At 39.4% G+C, this 16,662-nt stretch overlaps 2 protein-coding genes across 3 annotated transcripts; both read left to right on the plus strand.

The window, feature by feature from the left end:
• Positions 1 to 8,398: 8,398 nt before the first annotated feature.
• LOC131343648 (chemerin-like receptor 1) lies at positions 8,399 to 11,545 on the plus strand. The gene is made up of 2 exons (XM_058375473.1): positions 8,399 to 8,517; positions 9,949 to 11,545. The coding sequence occupies exon 2, from the start codon at positions 9,970 to 9,972 to the stop codon at positions 11,020 to 11,022; it is 1,053 nt and encodes a 350-aa protein (XP_058231456.1). The 5' UTR covers positions 8,399 to 8,517; positions 9,949 to 9,969; the 3' UTR covers positions 11,023 to 11,545.
• Positions 11,546 to 11,652: 107 nt separating this feature from the next.
• LOC131343649 (chemerin-like receptor 1) lies at positions 11,653 to 14,825 on the plus strand. Of its 2 annotated transcripts, none has more exons than XM_058375475.1 (2): positions 11,653 to 12,587; positions 13,309 to 14,825. In XM_058375475.1, exon 2 carries the CDS (start codon positions 13,351 to 13,353, stop codon positions 14,344 to 14,346), a length of 996 nt encoding a protein of 331 aa, XP_058231458.1. In that variant the 5' UTR covers positions 11,653 to 12,587; positions 13,309 to 13,350; the 3' UTR covers positions 14,347 to 14,825. The 2 variants fall into 2 exon arrangements, with proteins under 2 accessions (XP_058231458.1, XP_058231457.1); XM_058375474.1 differs by having other exon boundaries at positions 11,657 to 12,587; positions 13,337 to 14,825.
• The last annotated feature ends 1,837 nt before the right edge of the window (positions 14,826 to 16,662 follow it).

Raw genomic sequence — 16,662 nt, forward strand, 5'->3', positions numbered from 1 at the left:
TTGTGTGTGTGTGATAATAAATTTTAGCATTCTATCTAATATCACAACCAGCATTCACTGTACACAGTAAAACAGTACAAGTATGTTGTCGTTCTTTGCATGAATCACATGAATTTTCAAATGAATTGGAGAAATATTTTTAGATTCACAGGAGGAACACATTCAGAATACTGCTGCATGGATCTGTGTGTATGGGAGAACCGAAAAATATTAATTTCTCTAAAAATTAAAAATGTGACCCACACCACACTGAAGAAACCTCTTCGGGAGAAGGCATTTGAAAGGTGAGTTACTACTATTGATGAAGTAACATAAGAGAGTTGCAACTGTAATGTTAGAAGATTATTAGCTGGATTCAATCAGGATGTTTGGTATCTTTTAACCTTCTCTCTGCACAGCTGAATTCAGTTGTAATAATTTGCTCATGCAAATAAGCAATGTCTAATAAGAGCCCAAAGCCTGCTAATGAAAGATAAAGCATTGTATATGAAATTAAGCATTTCAGAAAGAAAGAAAGAAAGAAAGAAAGAAAGAAAGAAAGAAAGAAAGATGCAGCCAGGGACCCTATAAAATAATATGGAAATTTATTTATATATTAATTAATTAATTAATTAATTATATAAAGAAAAATTAATTATAAACAATAAAAATGGTTTATGCTTTTTAATTTCCACCTTTGTGGAAAAACAATGCATTAGATTCCAGCTGACATTATTTACAGATAATTGTTTTATTGAAGTTTTAAAAAAGATTAAATCCAAATAGATAGATAGATAGATAGATAGATAGATAGATAGATAGATAGATAGATAGATAGATAGATAGATAGATAGATAGATAGCAGTATCCACAAACATAGGTAATAAAGTAATAAATACTACAAAAATACTAAATACAAAAATGTACTACAGATTATAAGGTAATGTGCAAAATTCGGGTATGTGCAAAAACTGAGTATTTTTAACGAGTCCTGTGCAAATCTGAGTGTACGGTGCATAGTGTAGAGTGTACGGTGCATAGTGTAGAGTTCAAACCCCCCAAAAATTTGAAAGTGAATGGGAATTTGGTCATGTTCAATCATCTTCATGTTTGCGTCCTTCATCTTGTCCCTCAACATGTTCAGCAGCATCTTCCTCCTTCTCATCATCAGCATAGATAGCTGTATTGTGGTGATACTTCCTATATGCTATTTCATCTGTCAGCCCGTGACAGCAAAGAACTAGTGTTTATAATGACCTTAGAAACTACAATGACCTAATAGTTCCTCATGGGTCATTGATTGCTGTTGTAGAAAGGACATTAATCAGCTACAGTTACATTATTTTCTGTTTAGTGTCACCCAAATGAGGATGGGTTCCCTTCTGAGCCTGGTTCCTCTCAAGATTTCTTCCTTTCCATCCCAGGGAGTTTTTCCTTGCCACAGTTGCCACAGACTTGCTCATTAGGGATAAAATAGTCTAATTATAGAATTTAATAATTTATTCTTATTTCTAGTTAATTAGTTATTTTTATTTTTTATTATTATTTTTCATTTTCCCCTCCTCTTTCTCTGTTTTCTTCTTTTGTAAAGCTGCTTTGAGACAATGTTCATTGTAAAAGGCGCTATACAAAATAAACTGAATTGAATTGAATTGAACTTCCTGTATGGGTGCAAAACAAGTGCACCCTACATAGGGCCTTGGTAATGGTTTTACTAGCTTGGATCGCCTCAGCATTGCTGAGTCTGCCAGCAGCCATTTTCCAAGACATATATGCAAAAAGCAACACATGTCTCAGCAACTACACATATGAAGTAGAACATGTCACTCTAACGGAACCCCCATTTATTTTTGGCTTTCTGATATCTTTCCTGATTATCATCACCATTTATGTCCTGACCATATGAAAACTGAAAAATAACCAGATGGCAATGTCCAATAATCCATATACCCAGATAGCAAAATAGGTCTGTCCCAGATCTGGCCCACACAATGCACTTACACTCGGCCCACATATCACAAAGAATGACAGCCCTATTGGTGGCCCACATCTGGTTCGCCAGATGTGGACCAGACGTGGGCCAGCACAGGGCCAGCACTGGGCTACACCACATAAACGAAACCATAACCGGGCCACATCTGGCATGCCATCATATAAACAGTGCCATCACTGCCAGACCTGGTCCGCAACTGGTTGACATACCACTTGCCATGCCAGAACTCAGCCAGCAGTGCTAGCTTAATGCCAGATCTGGCCCAGACCCATTTGCTATGTGGGTAGAGTCATGACAACACTAATTGTGCCAGCATATGCTGGATGCCTTACCACATTTTTAAATTATTGGAATTAGACCTAAAATATGAACATGTCATTCCTACGGGCAAAGATTTGGAATCACTCTTCAACGCGTCAACAGCTTTATGAACCCATTGCTTTATGCTTTCATGAGAAAGGACTAAATGTTATGCAATTCTCTCCAAGATTAAGAGCACATTCAAGGAGGAAGCCCAGAGTACACTCCGAGGGACGTCTATTACTAACTCAGGAGATGGCAAACTTTCAACTTCCATTTAAAGCGAATTCTACATTAATAAACTAATCTGCTTCTGTCAACAAACCACTGGATAAAGTTCATACCGACCAGAACAATAACAGCAAACTAGAGAAATACAAATATTTAATATTTCAATAATCTTTACTAATAATAGACATTTAGACAGAACTATTAGATTTACTTCATGTTATGAAATTATGTAATGAGCTTGTTTTATTTAACATATTAATAAAAAAATTGAATAAAGAGAGAATGTTACGGGAACAATAATTTATCGCTATTCACAGGAACTTCCAAAAAGAGTTTCCATATCATCTCTGTCCAAAATAAATAAACTGGTTGGCAAATCCAAATGGTATGATAATAATCACAGTCGAGGTAGAAACAAACAGGGTCATACACAATAAAACTCAGCAGAAAACAAATGGCTTGGTATGTAACGCACAGAAATGATACTTCAGGAAGAAAGCAGCTTTCATGCTGTTTAAATGTCCATGCGACCTGGAAGGGCTCTCTCTCCCGGTTAGGAGAGGGTGTAGTGGTTACAGATATTTCACATCCACAGCAACACCACACAGGTTTGCTGAGTATTCCTGACCACAACCCCCCAATTCCTACCTCTATGGTGGTGGGGTGTATTAGGGATGGACAGGAGCCTGAATATCAGAGAATACTGAACAAATTTGTGGACGAGTACACTAGGAATTAACTGCTCCAAAATGTGATGCAGACTAATGAGATGGTGGTGGACTTTAGGAGGACTTAAACTTTGCGCCCATAACCATCATAGGCGAAGAGATTGGAATTGTTGGCAACTACAAGTATTTGGGTGTACACTTAAACAACAGACTGGACTGGAGGACTCACACTCATGCTGTATACAAGAAGGGCATGAGCAGACTCTATTTTCTGAGGAAACTTAGATTTTTCAATGTTTACTACTTAGGTTACCACCTACCTAAGCAATGTTTTAGACCATGTACACCCTTTCATGGAAATGGTATTCCCTTATGGCTGTGGCCTCTTTCACATGGTTCAGGAATAGTTTGATGTGCACAACAAGAAGTTTGAGGTGTTAACTTGGCCTCCAAATTCCCCAGATATCAATCCAATCAAGCATCATGGTATGTGTTGAACAAACAAGTCTGATCCATGGAGGCCCCACCTCGCAACTTAGAGGACTTAAAGGATCTGCTGCTTACATCTTGATGCCAGATACCACAGCACAACTTCAGGGATCTAGTGGGATCTAGCTCTCAACAGGGCAGGGGTGTTTTGGCAGCGAAAGTAGAGCCAATACAATGTTAGGCAGGTGGTCATAATGTTATGGCTGATCAGTGTATGTGTTTGTGTGTGTTTGTGTGTGTATATGTATGTATGTTGTAACTGACTAAGCTGCTGTAACACAAGAATTTCACTCATGTTATCAATAAAGTAAAAAATAAAATTAATTGACTGTGGTAAAAAAGCAAGATCTGTGACCAGAATATTGTAAGTCTATCCATGAGATGTTGGATTGGAAGATGGTGTGTGAGAGACCATCTGCATTCCCATGCTGACTCCCGGCTCTGTGCTGGACCTGGAATGAGAAGAGGTGGAGGGATCCATCAGGCTTGGGCACCACCACAATAGGGCTAGACAATGGGCTGGCAGATTCCTCTATGACTGAAGAGCACGAGGAGTTCCCTGGAGACATTGCAGGAGGCGGCCTTCTGAAGTGGGACCGCCTCGGCGTACCTGGTCGTGTAATCCATCATTACCAGGATGTATTCATGACCCCAGGCTGATTTTGGCAGTGCCCGACAAGATCCATGCAGACTCACTTCAAAGGCACGCCGATGATGGGGAGGGGGGTGAGAAGCGCCGGGGCTGGCTTCTGTGGGGCTGTCTGTTGACACCTGGTTTGGACCTCCGTCTGCATTTCTGGACAGGTGAAGTGGTCCTTTAGTTTATCCAGTGTGATAATACAGCAGCCCCCCCCTTGATGGGGAAGTACGACACAGGTAGCTGGTTTCCTGGGCTGGTACTCACCCCCTCTACCAGCAGTGCTTCAGCCAGTTATCCTCTTTCTGCTCCTGTCCAAAGCTCACCTCCCTGGAGACCTGCTGAGAAAGAGAAGACGGGATTAGCATCTTTCTCTGACTCACCTGGAGAAGATGTGTGTCCATGTTTCCACTGGCGAGCCCCGTGCTGTACGCAGCAGTGCGGGATCTCAGAGCGCCGTGGATGGTCTTATCCTCCCACGGCTTCTGATTGGGAAATGTTCTGATGATAGTTTTGTGAATGGTTTCATCGTCTAGTTTCCCGATGCATCCCATAACCGCTTCTGTAAACATGTTGATGTCATCAGAGCTGTGCTGGAACATGTCCTGTAGAGCAGCCACCGATTGGTCCATCCAGTGTCCAGCCATCAGCTTGCCGAGTCTGGAACACATGCAGAAAATAAAAAGACAGGAGCAGAGGATAGGCCTGCACCCAGTTAAACTCAAAACCTTACCTATTCCTACTGCTGAACCTGGTTCCCTTCAAGAGTCTTCTCTTGTCTTCAAGTGACAGTGTTTTAGAGGGGTGAAGAGTGGTTTGTGTGACTTACCTGTGGTGGTGCGTGCACCACCTTCAAAGCCTAAACCCCCCACCCCCCAGCTCCAAGCCCCTGCCTAGCAGCTGTCATGCCTAAAAGGGTGTAGTGATGGGATAGGCTGTGTGACGTCACGTCCTGTATTTTTAAGTGCTTACCGTTTTCAAAATCTTTACTTGCATATTGCAGTTAATTGTTCTTTTGTTTTTCTCAGGAAAGAAGCTTTTTTTCCGGTTTTCAAACAGCAATCAGAGGAAAACCCACTTCAGAGCTCTTTAATATCCAGGTCAAATTCACTTAAGGTACATAATCATAAAGTATGACTAACTTTCAACTTGTACAGTGCGTGAGCTACAGGATGTTTAGTAATTCTTCCTCAATCATTAGCATTAATTTTACTTGTGATAAGTGTACACTAGTGAGCTCTCTGACGGAGAAGATATTAGTTTTAGAGGTGCGCATCCAGACACTAGAGAGGGTTAGTGATAGTGACAGTAGTGTAGTGTCTTTAGGGGGAAGTCTGGATGCCTTAGGTGGAGTTAGTAACCCCCCAACTCCAGCATTAGAGCCCTCACAGCGGGGAGAATGGGTGATGAATCGGCAGCATAGTCGCATAGCCAAGGCGAACACTAAGGCTTGCCCACAGGAGCACCACTCCTCTCTGCTTCGCATGTCCAACAGGTTTGCTCTCCTCAGTGAAGCACACGCTGAGAAACCTGAAAGAGCTCTGGTTATAAGAGACTTGATCTTAAGGCATGTGAAATTAGCTAGGCCTTTAAAGGCTTCAGCAGCACAGGTTAGGTGTATTCTGGGAGCCAGGGCACAGCAGGTAATCTTAGGGTCCTAGGCAAGCACAGGTTCTTGAAGATAGTCTTCCATGTAGGAGCTAATGATATATGCCTTTGTTAATGATCTCTTTTAACTAAAGTACTTATTATTAATGAACTGATTACTGATCAGGAGTTCAGTGTTCTTTGTTTGACAGAAACATGGATTAAACAAATGAGTATGTAGCATTAAATGAAGCTTGTCCATCTGGTTTTATCTATATACATCAACCAGGTCTAAGAGTCAGGGGAGGAGGTGTCGCAGTTATTCATGATAATAAGCTAGGCACTACACAAAAACCCAGACATCAATTCAACACATTTGAAGTTCTTTATACTAACCTACCTTATGCAGCTACAAATAATTCACAATTCACAGAAAAGCTGCTGACTGTGAAGTGGTTGGAAGCTTTATGTCCTGGGAAGCCTTCATGTCTTCATGTATTCTGGCCTTCTGGCTCAGCCTTTTAGTTATGCTGTCATAGCTAGTTTTGCCTATATTTTACACTTTGTCTACACTAGTCCCTGCCTGCACTTTACACATAATCTACATTGTCTTTAAACATCACATGATCAGAAGCATACTTAATATCTTTCTCTTTCTCTCTCTGTTGAGATATTCACCCCACTCCTGAGCTCCCAGTGTTTGCCAGTTTCCAGTATGACCACTGTCTCTACTCCTGGTCGGAGTCGCATCACTTGGGGGTGCTCATTGATGCTGTGGATGGATCTGTGTGGACAGCCTGTGACCCAGGAGACAGCCATGGACAGAGCCACTTGGGGACTTTCACACCGTCACAGATCTGCCATTTCACCTGTCAGCTTGTGACAGCAAGGAATTAGTGTCTATAATGAACTCAGAAACTACACTGACCTAATAGTTCTTTATGGGCCATTGAATGCTGTTGTAGAAAGGACTTATTCAGTTACTGTCTAGTGTCACCCAAATGAGGATGGGTTCCCTTCTGAGCCTGGTTCCTCTCAAGGTTTCTTCCTGGAGGATGCCATTACCTACATGCTTCACCGATCCCTCTCTCACCTGGACAGTGGCAGCGGGGCTGTGAGAATAACATTTTTGGACTTCTCCAGTGCATTTAACACCATCCAGCCGCTGCTCCTCAGAGATAAACTAATAGAGATGGGAGTAAGTAAGGGGATTGCAGGTCTGACACTGTGGTCAGCAGTACGGGGGCACCACAAGAGACTGTTCTCTCTCGGGTCCTGTTCATTGTGTACACCTGGGACTTTCAGTACAACTCAGAGCTCTGCCACTTGCAAAAGTCGCGGACGATACTGCTATCATTGGCTGCATCAGGAAGGGACAGGAGGAGGAGTACAGAAAATTGATTCAGGACTTCGTTGCATGGTGTGACATTAACCATCTGCACCTAAACACCACAAAGACAAGGGAAATGGTGGTGGACTTCAGGAGGCCCAGGCCTCAACCTGAGCCTGTGACTATCAAGGGCGACTGTGTGGAGGTTGTCAAGACAAATACCTTGGAGTACAGCTGGATGAAAAAATGGACTAGACTGCCAATACAGATGCTCTGTGCAGGAAAGGACAGAGCCAGCTGTACTTCCTAAGAAGGCTGGCTTCCTTTAACATCTGCAAAAAGCTGCTGCAGATGTTCTATCAGACTGTTGTGGTGAGTGCCCTCTTCTATGTGGCAGTGTGCTGGGGAGGCAGCATAAAGAAGAAGGACGCCTCACGTCTGGACAGGTTTGTGAATGGAGGGTGCAGCCAGAGAAGGTTAGAAGTGGTAAGGATTGCACACGTGCAGGGAATTAATCTAATGAATGGTCTGTTTTGCAATGAACTGTGGTGAAGATAAACAGGACAGAGATGATCACCTTAGGAGAGCAAGAACCAGCCAGCATGGAGCCGTGCATGAATGCATTTTTGTGTGTATAATTAAATATGCTAAAAAGCTAAAGTAAATGATAAAGAATAAAAGTACCTTTTAAGTTGTTCCAAGCCTGCCTCCAGCTTCCTAAATCCCTACATAAAACTGGGAAGTGTTACACCAACATCTCAGCATACATTGTGGGTTTATATAAATATTCTTTAGTTGTCTCATTGAAAGTACTGTAGGCTTTAAGTGAGAGAGATGCAGAGAAAGGAGGTCTATTAATTAAACTACTTATTAAAATATAGAGGCAGGATTTAAAGAAAAAAAAACACTTGAGATGTATTTCCGTCAGGATTAACACAAAATAAATAAAACATTTATCTTATCACATATTTTATTTTGAAATAAAATATATGACTTTTAAATGAAATAATTTACTACAGAAAATTAAGCTTACATAGCTTCCAGACATACAGAACAGGATGTAGGATCTCCTGCTCTTGACCACCATGTTAAAAGGATATATTTTATCCATTATTGCCTAGGACTGAAACAGAAGTGAAATTAGTGGATGTTGTTGATGTGGAAAAAAAGCCCACATGGTGGAAGGGTTTTTGAGGAAGTCATTTCAAAAGAGGTGGCACCTGACTCTTAACGCTATATAAAACCCCCACAGTACAGCTGTCAAAGACAAGCATGTCACACACAGACTGATTTCCTTACAAAGGTAAGTGCTTTTCCTATTCCTATTCCTATTGTTTTTTAAAGAAGGTATAGATTTTTTTTCTTTCAGAATTGGTTTCTTTCTTTTTACTTTCTACTAAATAAATGAATTATTAAAGTTTACCCACAATTATCATGTATTAAAATAAAAAATTGAATAAAATAAAAAATATTAATATTAAGAGCTCATTCACATAACTGTTTGTATTTAAGGACTTCATCAATGTCCACTCTCAGATTGTAAAGGGAGTGGATTAAGTGCTTTATTAAAGTATGCTTGATTGGTGAACATGTGAACATGCCTGAGTCAGACTGGGTTTTTCAGTTAAAATTCCTCCGTTCATATGTAACAATGTTAAAAAAGTTTTCATTGACAGTGTGACAGAACCAGAGCAACTGATCAGCTTCTGATCAACTGATCAGATTCATTGTTAGACAATTTCCTTCTGTCACAATTCCACAGTTAATAGATTCTAGATAAATAAATTAGGTTAGTCAAAAATGAATAAGGGTAGTAACGTTTTTAACAGTACTTTTAAAAATAATTCATTTATCATATATTGTTGGATTGTACTTAAGGATGGATAAAGTTTATCTTGATAGATGACTTTTATTCAGCTGTCATGTTCAAACCACTTGAGGGCCTGCTGTTATAGGAAATTACTGCACAACAATAATTGTGTGTGACACAGACTGTTTGGAAACTGAATTGATTTTATCATGTAAAACTCGATTCTTTTTCAATGACAGTGTTCCTCTTATGTCACAGCAATCTGTCCATGCTAACCTTTTTTTATTTATTAAAGAATGACACGTCATATTATTTGTCTATTACTATTAATATTTAAAATAATGGAACATTCATAAAATTGTTTTTGTTTGTTTCTTGGTTCAACCATTATAACAATCATTCTGTCATTCTTATCCATTATAACAATCATTCAGTCTAAAATGTAATAAGACAATAAAATGCAGCTTGTCATGTTATCAAGAACGACAGAAAACCTACAGTTACACTGTGGACTGTTTTTAATCCTTTTACATGGAATCCCGTCATATAATTAGCTATAGAAAAGATTAGAAGGATTAAGTATTAATCCATTTATTTTTTATTATTAGCCATAGAATATATGGAGTATCTGCCATACAAGTCTCTGTGTTGCTTTAGAAACCGTAATGTATTAGAATGAGCATATTGAAATAAACTGTGTTAAAGATGAGATGTTGTTATAGAAAATTAATCTACACTTGATCATTATATCATGATACAACTGCTGTGGTACAGTATAATTAAAATGAGATGACAGAAATGAACTGTGTTAAAGATTAAGTATCTCCTTTTGAAGGCTTTGTTAAATCCGTTATTTAAAGATACTAAAGATAATTCACGTTTTAACAAGTTTCTGAAGCTAAAGCAGTATTTTTGTTTCCACAGGGAATCTTTTAGAATTTCACCATGGGCACGACAGAGTTCATGTTTGATTACGTATCTACCGACTATGCAAACTACACGGAATATAACGAGACGTATGACACGATTCACATAGAGGAGTCTCACGATGTACACCACAGTTGTTTTGAAGAGATTCCATGCATGTTGTTGCTGGTGGTGAATGTGATCATAATCCTGCTGGGGATTGTGGGAAATGGTGTGGTGATCTGGATAGCAGGGTTTAAGATGAAGAAGACTGTTAATACCACCTGGTACCTCAGCCTAGCCATTTCTGACTTCATATTTTGTGCCACCTTGCCCTTCAACACCTTCTACATAGTCACATCTGACTGGACCTTTGGACTTTTCATGTGTAGGTTCACCTCCTTCGTAATGTTCCTCAACATGTTCAGTAGCATCTTTCTTCTTGTCATCATCAGTGTGGATCGCTGCATGGCTGTCATGTTCCCTGTTTGGGCACAGAACCAGCGTACCATAAGGAAGGCTTCACTGATAGTCCTTGTCGCATGGATCTTAGCAGTCTCCTTGAGTATCCCATCCATCATTTTCCGTGAAGTAAAGCACCATCTAGGCAGAACCCGGTGTCACAATAATTACAGTAGTCAGGACATTCACTCATCTGTAGCCATCTGCCGATTTATTTTTGGCTTTCTTATACCTTTTCTGGTTATTATTGTCTGCTACTCAGTCATCATCTTCAAGCTGAGAAGCAACCAGATGGCAAAGTCTACCAAGCCGTTCAAAATCATGACCGCTCTCATCGTAACTTTCTTCATCTGCTGGCTGCCATATCACACATTCGTGCTAGCTGAACTGACCCAGAGCCTCTCTAATGATGTTATTGTCATTGGGTTCAAGATTGGAACATCAGTTGCTTCAGCCAACAGCTTCCTCAATCCGATTCTTTACGTATTCATGGGCAATGATTTCAGGCAGAAGTTTAAGAACTCCATCCTGTCTAAGATCGAGAACGCAATAGGAGAGGAAGGACGCACTGTGAGCCGCTACTTATCCCGATCCAGTTCTGTGGACACCAGAGCATCAACTCACATCTGATATGACCATAGAACCCATATAGGAGAATCAGGTCATGGTTCAGTTGTACATACTGTATTTCAATAGGTCATGTTCTGGAGGGAAATGTTTGAATATTTCACCTTTGAATAATTCACTGTGATTCAATTCAATTCATTTTTAATTGTATAGCACTTTATATATTCACAAACAGACGCACAGAAATCCAGATGAAAAAGCCAATGAAAAGGCAATCAAAAAAAAAAAAACCCTGAGTGAGACGACATGAGGAAACCGAACGCAATTGTGTTCTTTTTAAATAGATTTCAGAGAAGAACTGTAATAAGTATAGAATTAAAGATGAAACATTTTCTCTTGCTCTAGCAGGTATTTTAAGGACTACATGTATGGATGGAATAATCTATTAATCTAGTAACCGTTAAACAATTTCATTTGTACTTCATCTTCTTTCAAATTGTCTAATGGTTTATGAATCATCTTACTAATATGTTCTTAGTTTTGTCTATGGCAAAATGTAATAAAAACATAGGTCATAAAAAGAAAATGGGTCAATATTTGAATGTTTATTATTATTATTATTATTATTTTTATTATTATTATTATTATTATTATATCACCATTCTCAATCCAAAGGTTGCTTTAAAATTGTAGAAATCTTAGTCATAAACAATTATACAATTATAGAAATCGTTCTACAGAAGCTGCTCCAATACTTAGGGAATCTCCAGATGAACTATAAAATAAAAGACAAATGGAATATTATTTATTGTTTGATTATAACACCTTGTTTCTCTCAGGGAAAGATGATCGCTCTGTTCAGCTCTGAATAGTACAAGCCAGCAGGAAATACAATAGCAGCTCGTAATTTAGAGTTACTTCCCTCCCAAAATAATGCATTTAGAGAAAGTAACTAAACGTAGATCGATAAAGCATGCATTGTCCAAATAAAGTCCACATTATACAATAGGTTTGACCTTTTCAACTACAAGCTTTGTGTTTTGTGGTTTAAATGAAAAACAGCTTTTCTGTGTGCCGTGTTTGGTATTCATAAGAAGCACAGCATTAGCCAAGCAGAGCATTGAAATGCTGTGCGTATGTGTGTGCGTATGTGTGTGCGTGTGTGTGTGTGTGTTGATGCATGTTTGTTTGTGTGATAATAAATTTTAGCATTCTATCTAATATCACAACCAGCATTCACTGTACACAGTAAACAGTACAAGTATGTTGTCGTTCTTTGCATGACTCACATGAATCTTCAAATGAATTGGAGAAAGATTTTTACATTCACAGGAGAAACACATTCAGAATACTGCTGCATGGATCTGTGTGTCTGTGTGTGTGTGCGTGCGTGTGTGCGCGCGCGTGTGTGTGTGTGACCCTTGTATTGCAACCACAATGGCTTGTTGCTACTGTGAGGGTGCATGGGGGTGGGGAAGCAAAAAAATTATCAACGTTTGTTTTCTTAGTACTGCGTCCTCCTTCAAAGGAGAACTGAAAAACAGAAATTTGTCTAAAACGCTTGACCCACACCGCAAAGAAGAAACCTCTTAGCTCCGAAATACTGTACTGAAGAAGGCATTTGATAGGTGAGTTACTACTCATGATGAAGTAAAGTAAGTGGGTGAAACTGCGACGTTAGAAGATTTTAGCTGTATGCAATCAGGATGTTTGGTATCTTTAAACCTTCTCTCTGCACAGCTGAATTCAGTTGTAATAATTTGCTCATGCAATTACGTATTGTCTAGGGAGACTCCAAAGCCTGTTAATGAAAGATAAAGCATTGCATATGAAATAAAGCATTTCATACTTTTTAAATGTGCAGAGAAAAATGAAGTAAAACAATTAAAATGGTCCATTTATTAGAGACATTATGCTTATTCATTTCCACCTTTAAAAGAAAGTATTAGCATTCCAGCTGACATTATTTACAGAAAATTGTTTTATTGAAGTTTATTTAAAGAAGATTAAGTTCAAATGCTCGGTCAAACAGCTTAATTCTGTAGCTACAAAACCTGGCTCTACTTTCTTACTTTGACTTACTTTCTTTTGAGAAGCACAGATCTAAGAGATTGCAGATGTCCTTATCCATTATGTCTTATATTTATCTTGTTTTATACAACTGAGCAATTGAGGGCCTTGCTCAAGGTCCTGGGATAGTCCTGTGATTTGAATTTATAACCTTTTGATCAGTAGTCCAGTGATAATCTAAGAGATATCTAAAATGAAAGACTTAAACTAAAGGATCCTTCTGTGCACTCTCTGTTATGTGTCTTTGTCTTTTTTTGAACAAAACTCATTTATCTACAGTTATTTGGTTTCTGTCTCCATTTTACAGATTTAAACAACATCATGTCTCCAGTTGAAAGTGACTACATTGACTATGATTCAATTACAGATAAGCCACCACCAGAGGCTCAAGCACATTGTACAGACGCAACGTGTGTTTTACTGGCAACAGTCAATGTGATAATTGTGCTTCTTGGTATCACTGGAAATGGTTTGGTGATCTGGATTGCAGGGTTTAAGATTAAGAAAACAGTCAACGCTGTCTGGTACCTCAGCCTCGCTGTGTCCGACTTCCTCTTCTGTGCCTTCCTGCCCTTGTCCATTGTCTATATTATTAAAAGTGAATGGGAATTTGGGCTTTTCATGTGCAAGTTTGCATCCTTCATCTTGTCCCTCAACATGTTCAGCAGCATCTTCCTCCTTCTCATCATCAGTGTGGATCGCTGTGTTGTGGTGATGTTTCCTGTATGGGCGCAAAACAAGCGCACTCTACGCAGGGCCTTGGTGATGGTTTTACTAGCTTGGATCGCCTCAGCATTACTGAGTCTGCCAGCAACCATTTTCCAAGATATAGATATAATTAGCAAGAAATGCTTCAGCAACTACAACCATGATAATGAACATGTCGCTGTAGTGGTATGCCGATTCATTTTTGGGTTCGTGATCCCCTTTCTGATCATCATCACCTGTTACATCCTCATCATCCGAAAGCTGAGAAATAACCAGATGGCGAGGTCCAATAAGCCATTTAGGGTCATGACAACACTGATAGTGGCTTTCTTCATATGCTGGCTGCCTTACCACATTTTTAAATTATTGGAATTAGACCACAACTATCATCATGTCATTCCTACTGGGCAACGATTTGGAATCACTCTTGCTAGCACCAACAGCTTTATGAACCCGTTGCTTTACGCTTTCATGGGAAAGGACTTTAAGAGAAAATGTTATGCAATTCTCTCCAAGATTGAGAGCACATTCGAGGAGGAAGCCCGGAGCACACTCCGAGGGACGTCTATTACTAACTCAGGAGACGGCAAACTTTCGACTGCTGTTTAAAGCGAATCCTGCATTAACAAATTAATCTGGTTCTGTCAAAAGCAAGTTCACAGGAACTTGTTTAACAGACATTCCACAGGATTAGATGTTACTATAAATGAAAGTGAAATGTAAGATATGTTTGTCTGTAACTGGAAAAAAAAAATTAAATTGTCAGCAAATTGTTCATCTACCGAAGCATTAAATCTCTTCAGATTATTTTCTAATAACATGACCCAAAGAGTTTCGATTTCTTATTTAGGTGTATCTGGTTTCTGCAGAAAAGTACTCATGAAATAATCTCAATCTAAAAAAAAAATATTGACTGAGTATTTATTTATTTTCACCTTCTTTATCTCAGTTTCTAAGTCACCTTTTATTTTATATTCAGTCTGCACCTTATGTTAACAGTGTTTAGATTTTATTCGTAATAAATAATTATGTATTCTTTTTTTTATTTTTACCATTAATTTATTCTGTCTTTTTTTTCAAACAAATGTTTGACATTACTGTTTTTTTTTATCATGTTAAAATGTATATAATTTGTATGTGATTTCTGATTTTATATCTTTATTTCTACATTAAACCATTAAACCTGTTTCACTTGTATTAATTTGAATACAGTACACGGTTTTGCACTTATGGTTTGCTGGAATAATTTTGTTGTGATTGAGCATAGGTCAGATTTCTTCATGTAGGTCTGAGCAGACATCTCAGACTTTCACTATGAAAAATACAGCCTAACAACACACACAAACCACAAAACAGTTTGCAGCTTCAATTTTGCCGATAAAACGACTGGATAATGAGACAAATTCCACAAAGAATTTCAGTTCATTTCATTCACTAGTGAACCAGCTGGAGAACATATCATAGCACAAAAAAGAAGAAGCTAAAACACCATCAGTCATGAATCCTCAAAAATAAAAAAAATTCACAGACTCTCACTCCTGATTGGCTAAAGGCTCCAGTCTGTCACTCTGAAGTCAGACTTTTTTTCTGCCTAAAAATGGGACGTGATGATGTGTGACTCAGTAAAAAATAATCGTCTTCAGAGTAGTCACATTTATTACATATAATTATTTTCTAATCACGTCATGCACTGAAGAGTTTGATTTGTTACTTGTGGGAAACTGGTTTCTGCAGAAAATCACTCACTAAATCACTCACTGAGATTTCAAACTAAAAAAAAATTGAAATATTTTTAACAAAATAAATAAATAAAACAAATCACAAGTTCTGACTCTCTCCTGATTGGCTATCAGCTTCTGTCTGTCACTCTGAAAAAATGTAATTGGCATAAAACTGCTAAACTGGACGTTCAACATGGCAACTCATGGCAAAGAACTCTCTGAGGATCGGAAAAAAAAGAATTGTTGCTCTACATAAAGATGGCCTAGGCTATAAGAAGATTGCCAAGACCCTGAAACTGAGCTGCAGCACTGTGGGCAAGACTGTACAGTGGTTTTACAGGACAGGTTCCACTCAGAACAGGCCTTGCCATGAACCACCAAAGAAGTTGAGTGCACATGCTCAGGGTCATATCCAGAGGTTGTCTTTGGGAAATAGACATATGAGTGCTGCCAGCATTGCTGCAGAGGTTGAAGGGGTGGGGGGTCAGCCTGTCAGTGCTCAGACCGTACGCCGCACACTGCATCAAATTGGTCTGCATGGCTGTCGTCCCAGAAGGAAGCCTCTACTAAAGATGATGCACAAGAAAGCTCGCATACAGTTTGCTGTAGATAAGCAGACTAAGGACATGGATTACTGGAACCATGTCCTGTGGTCCAATGAGACCAAGATAAACTTATTTGGTTCAGATGGTGTCAAGTGTGTGTGGCGGCAACCAGGTGAGGAGTACAAAGACAAGTGTGTCTTGCCTACAGTCAAGCATGGTGGTGGGAGTGTCATGGTCTGGGCCTGCATGAGTGCTGCTGGCACTGGGGAGCTACAGTTCATTGAGGGAACCATGAATGCCAACATGTACTGTGACATACTGAAGCAGAGCATGATCCCCTCCCTTTGGAGACTGGGCCGCAGGGCAGTATTCCAACATGATAACGACCCCAAACACACCTCCAAGATGACCACTGCCTTGCTAAAGAAGCTGAGGGTAAAGGTGATGGACTGGCCAAGCATGTCTCCAGACCTAAACCCTATTGAGCATCTATGGGGCATCCTCAAACGAAAGGTGGGGGAGCGCAAGGTCTCTAACATCCACCAGCTCTGTGATGTCATCATGGAGGAGTGGAAGAGGACTCCAGTGGCAACCTGTGAAGCTCTGGTGAACTCCATGCCCAAGAGGGTTAAGGCAGTGCTGGAAAATAATGGGGGCCA

Source organism: Hemibagrus wyckioides, linkage group LG22, assembly GCF_019097595.1.
Source record: "Hemibagrus wyckioides isolate EC202008001 linkage group LG22, SWU_Hwy_1.0, whole genome shotgun sequence".
Classification (NCBI taxonomy): Eukaryota; Metazoa; Chordata; class Actinopteri; order Siluriformes; family Bagridae; genus Hemibagrus; species Hemibagrus wyckioides.

What these genes read in the sequence shown, in the direction of transcription:
- LOC131343648 (XM_058375473.1), top strand. Translation starts at nt 9,970, where the DNA reads ATGGGCACGACAGAGTTCATGTTTGATTACGTATCTACCGACTATGCA.
- LOC131343649 (XM_058375475.1), top strand. Translation starts at nt 13,351, where the DNA reads ATGTCTCCAGTTGAAAGTGACTACATTGACTATGATTCAATTACAGAT.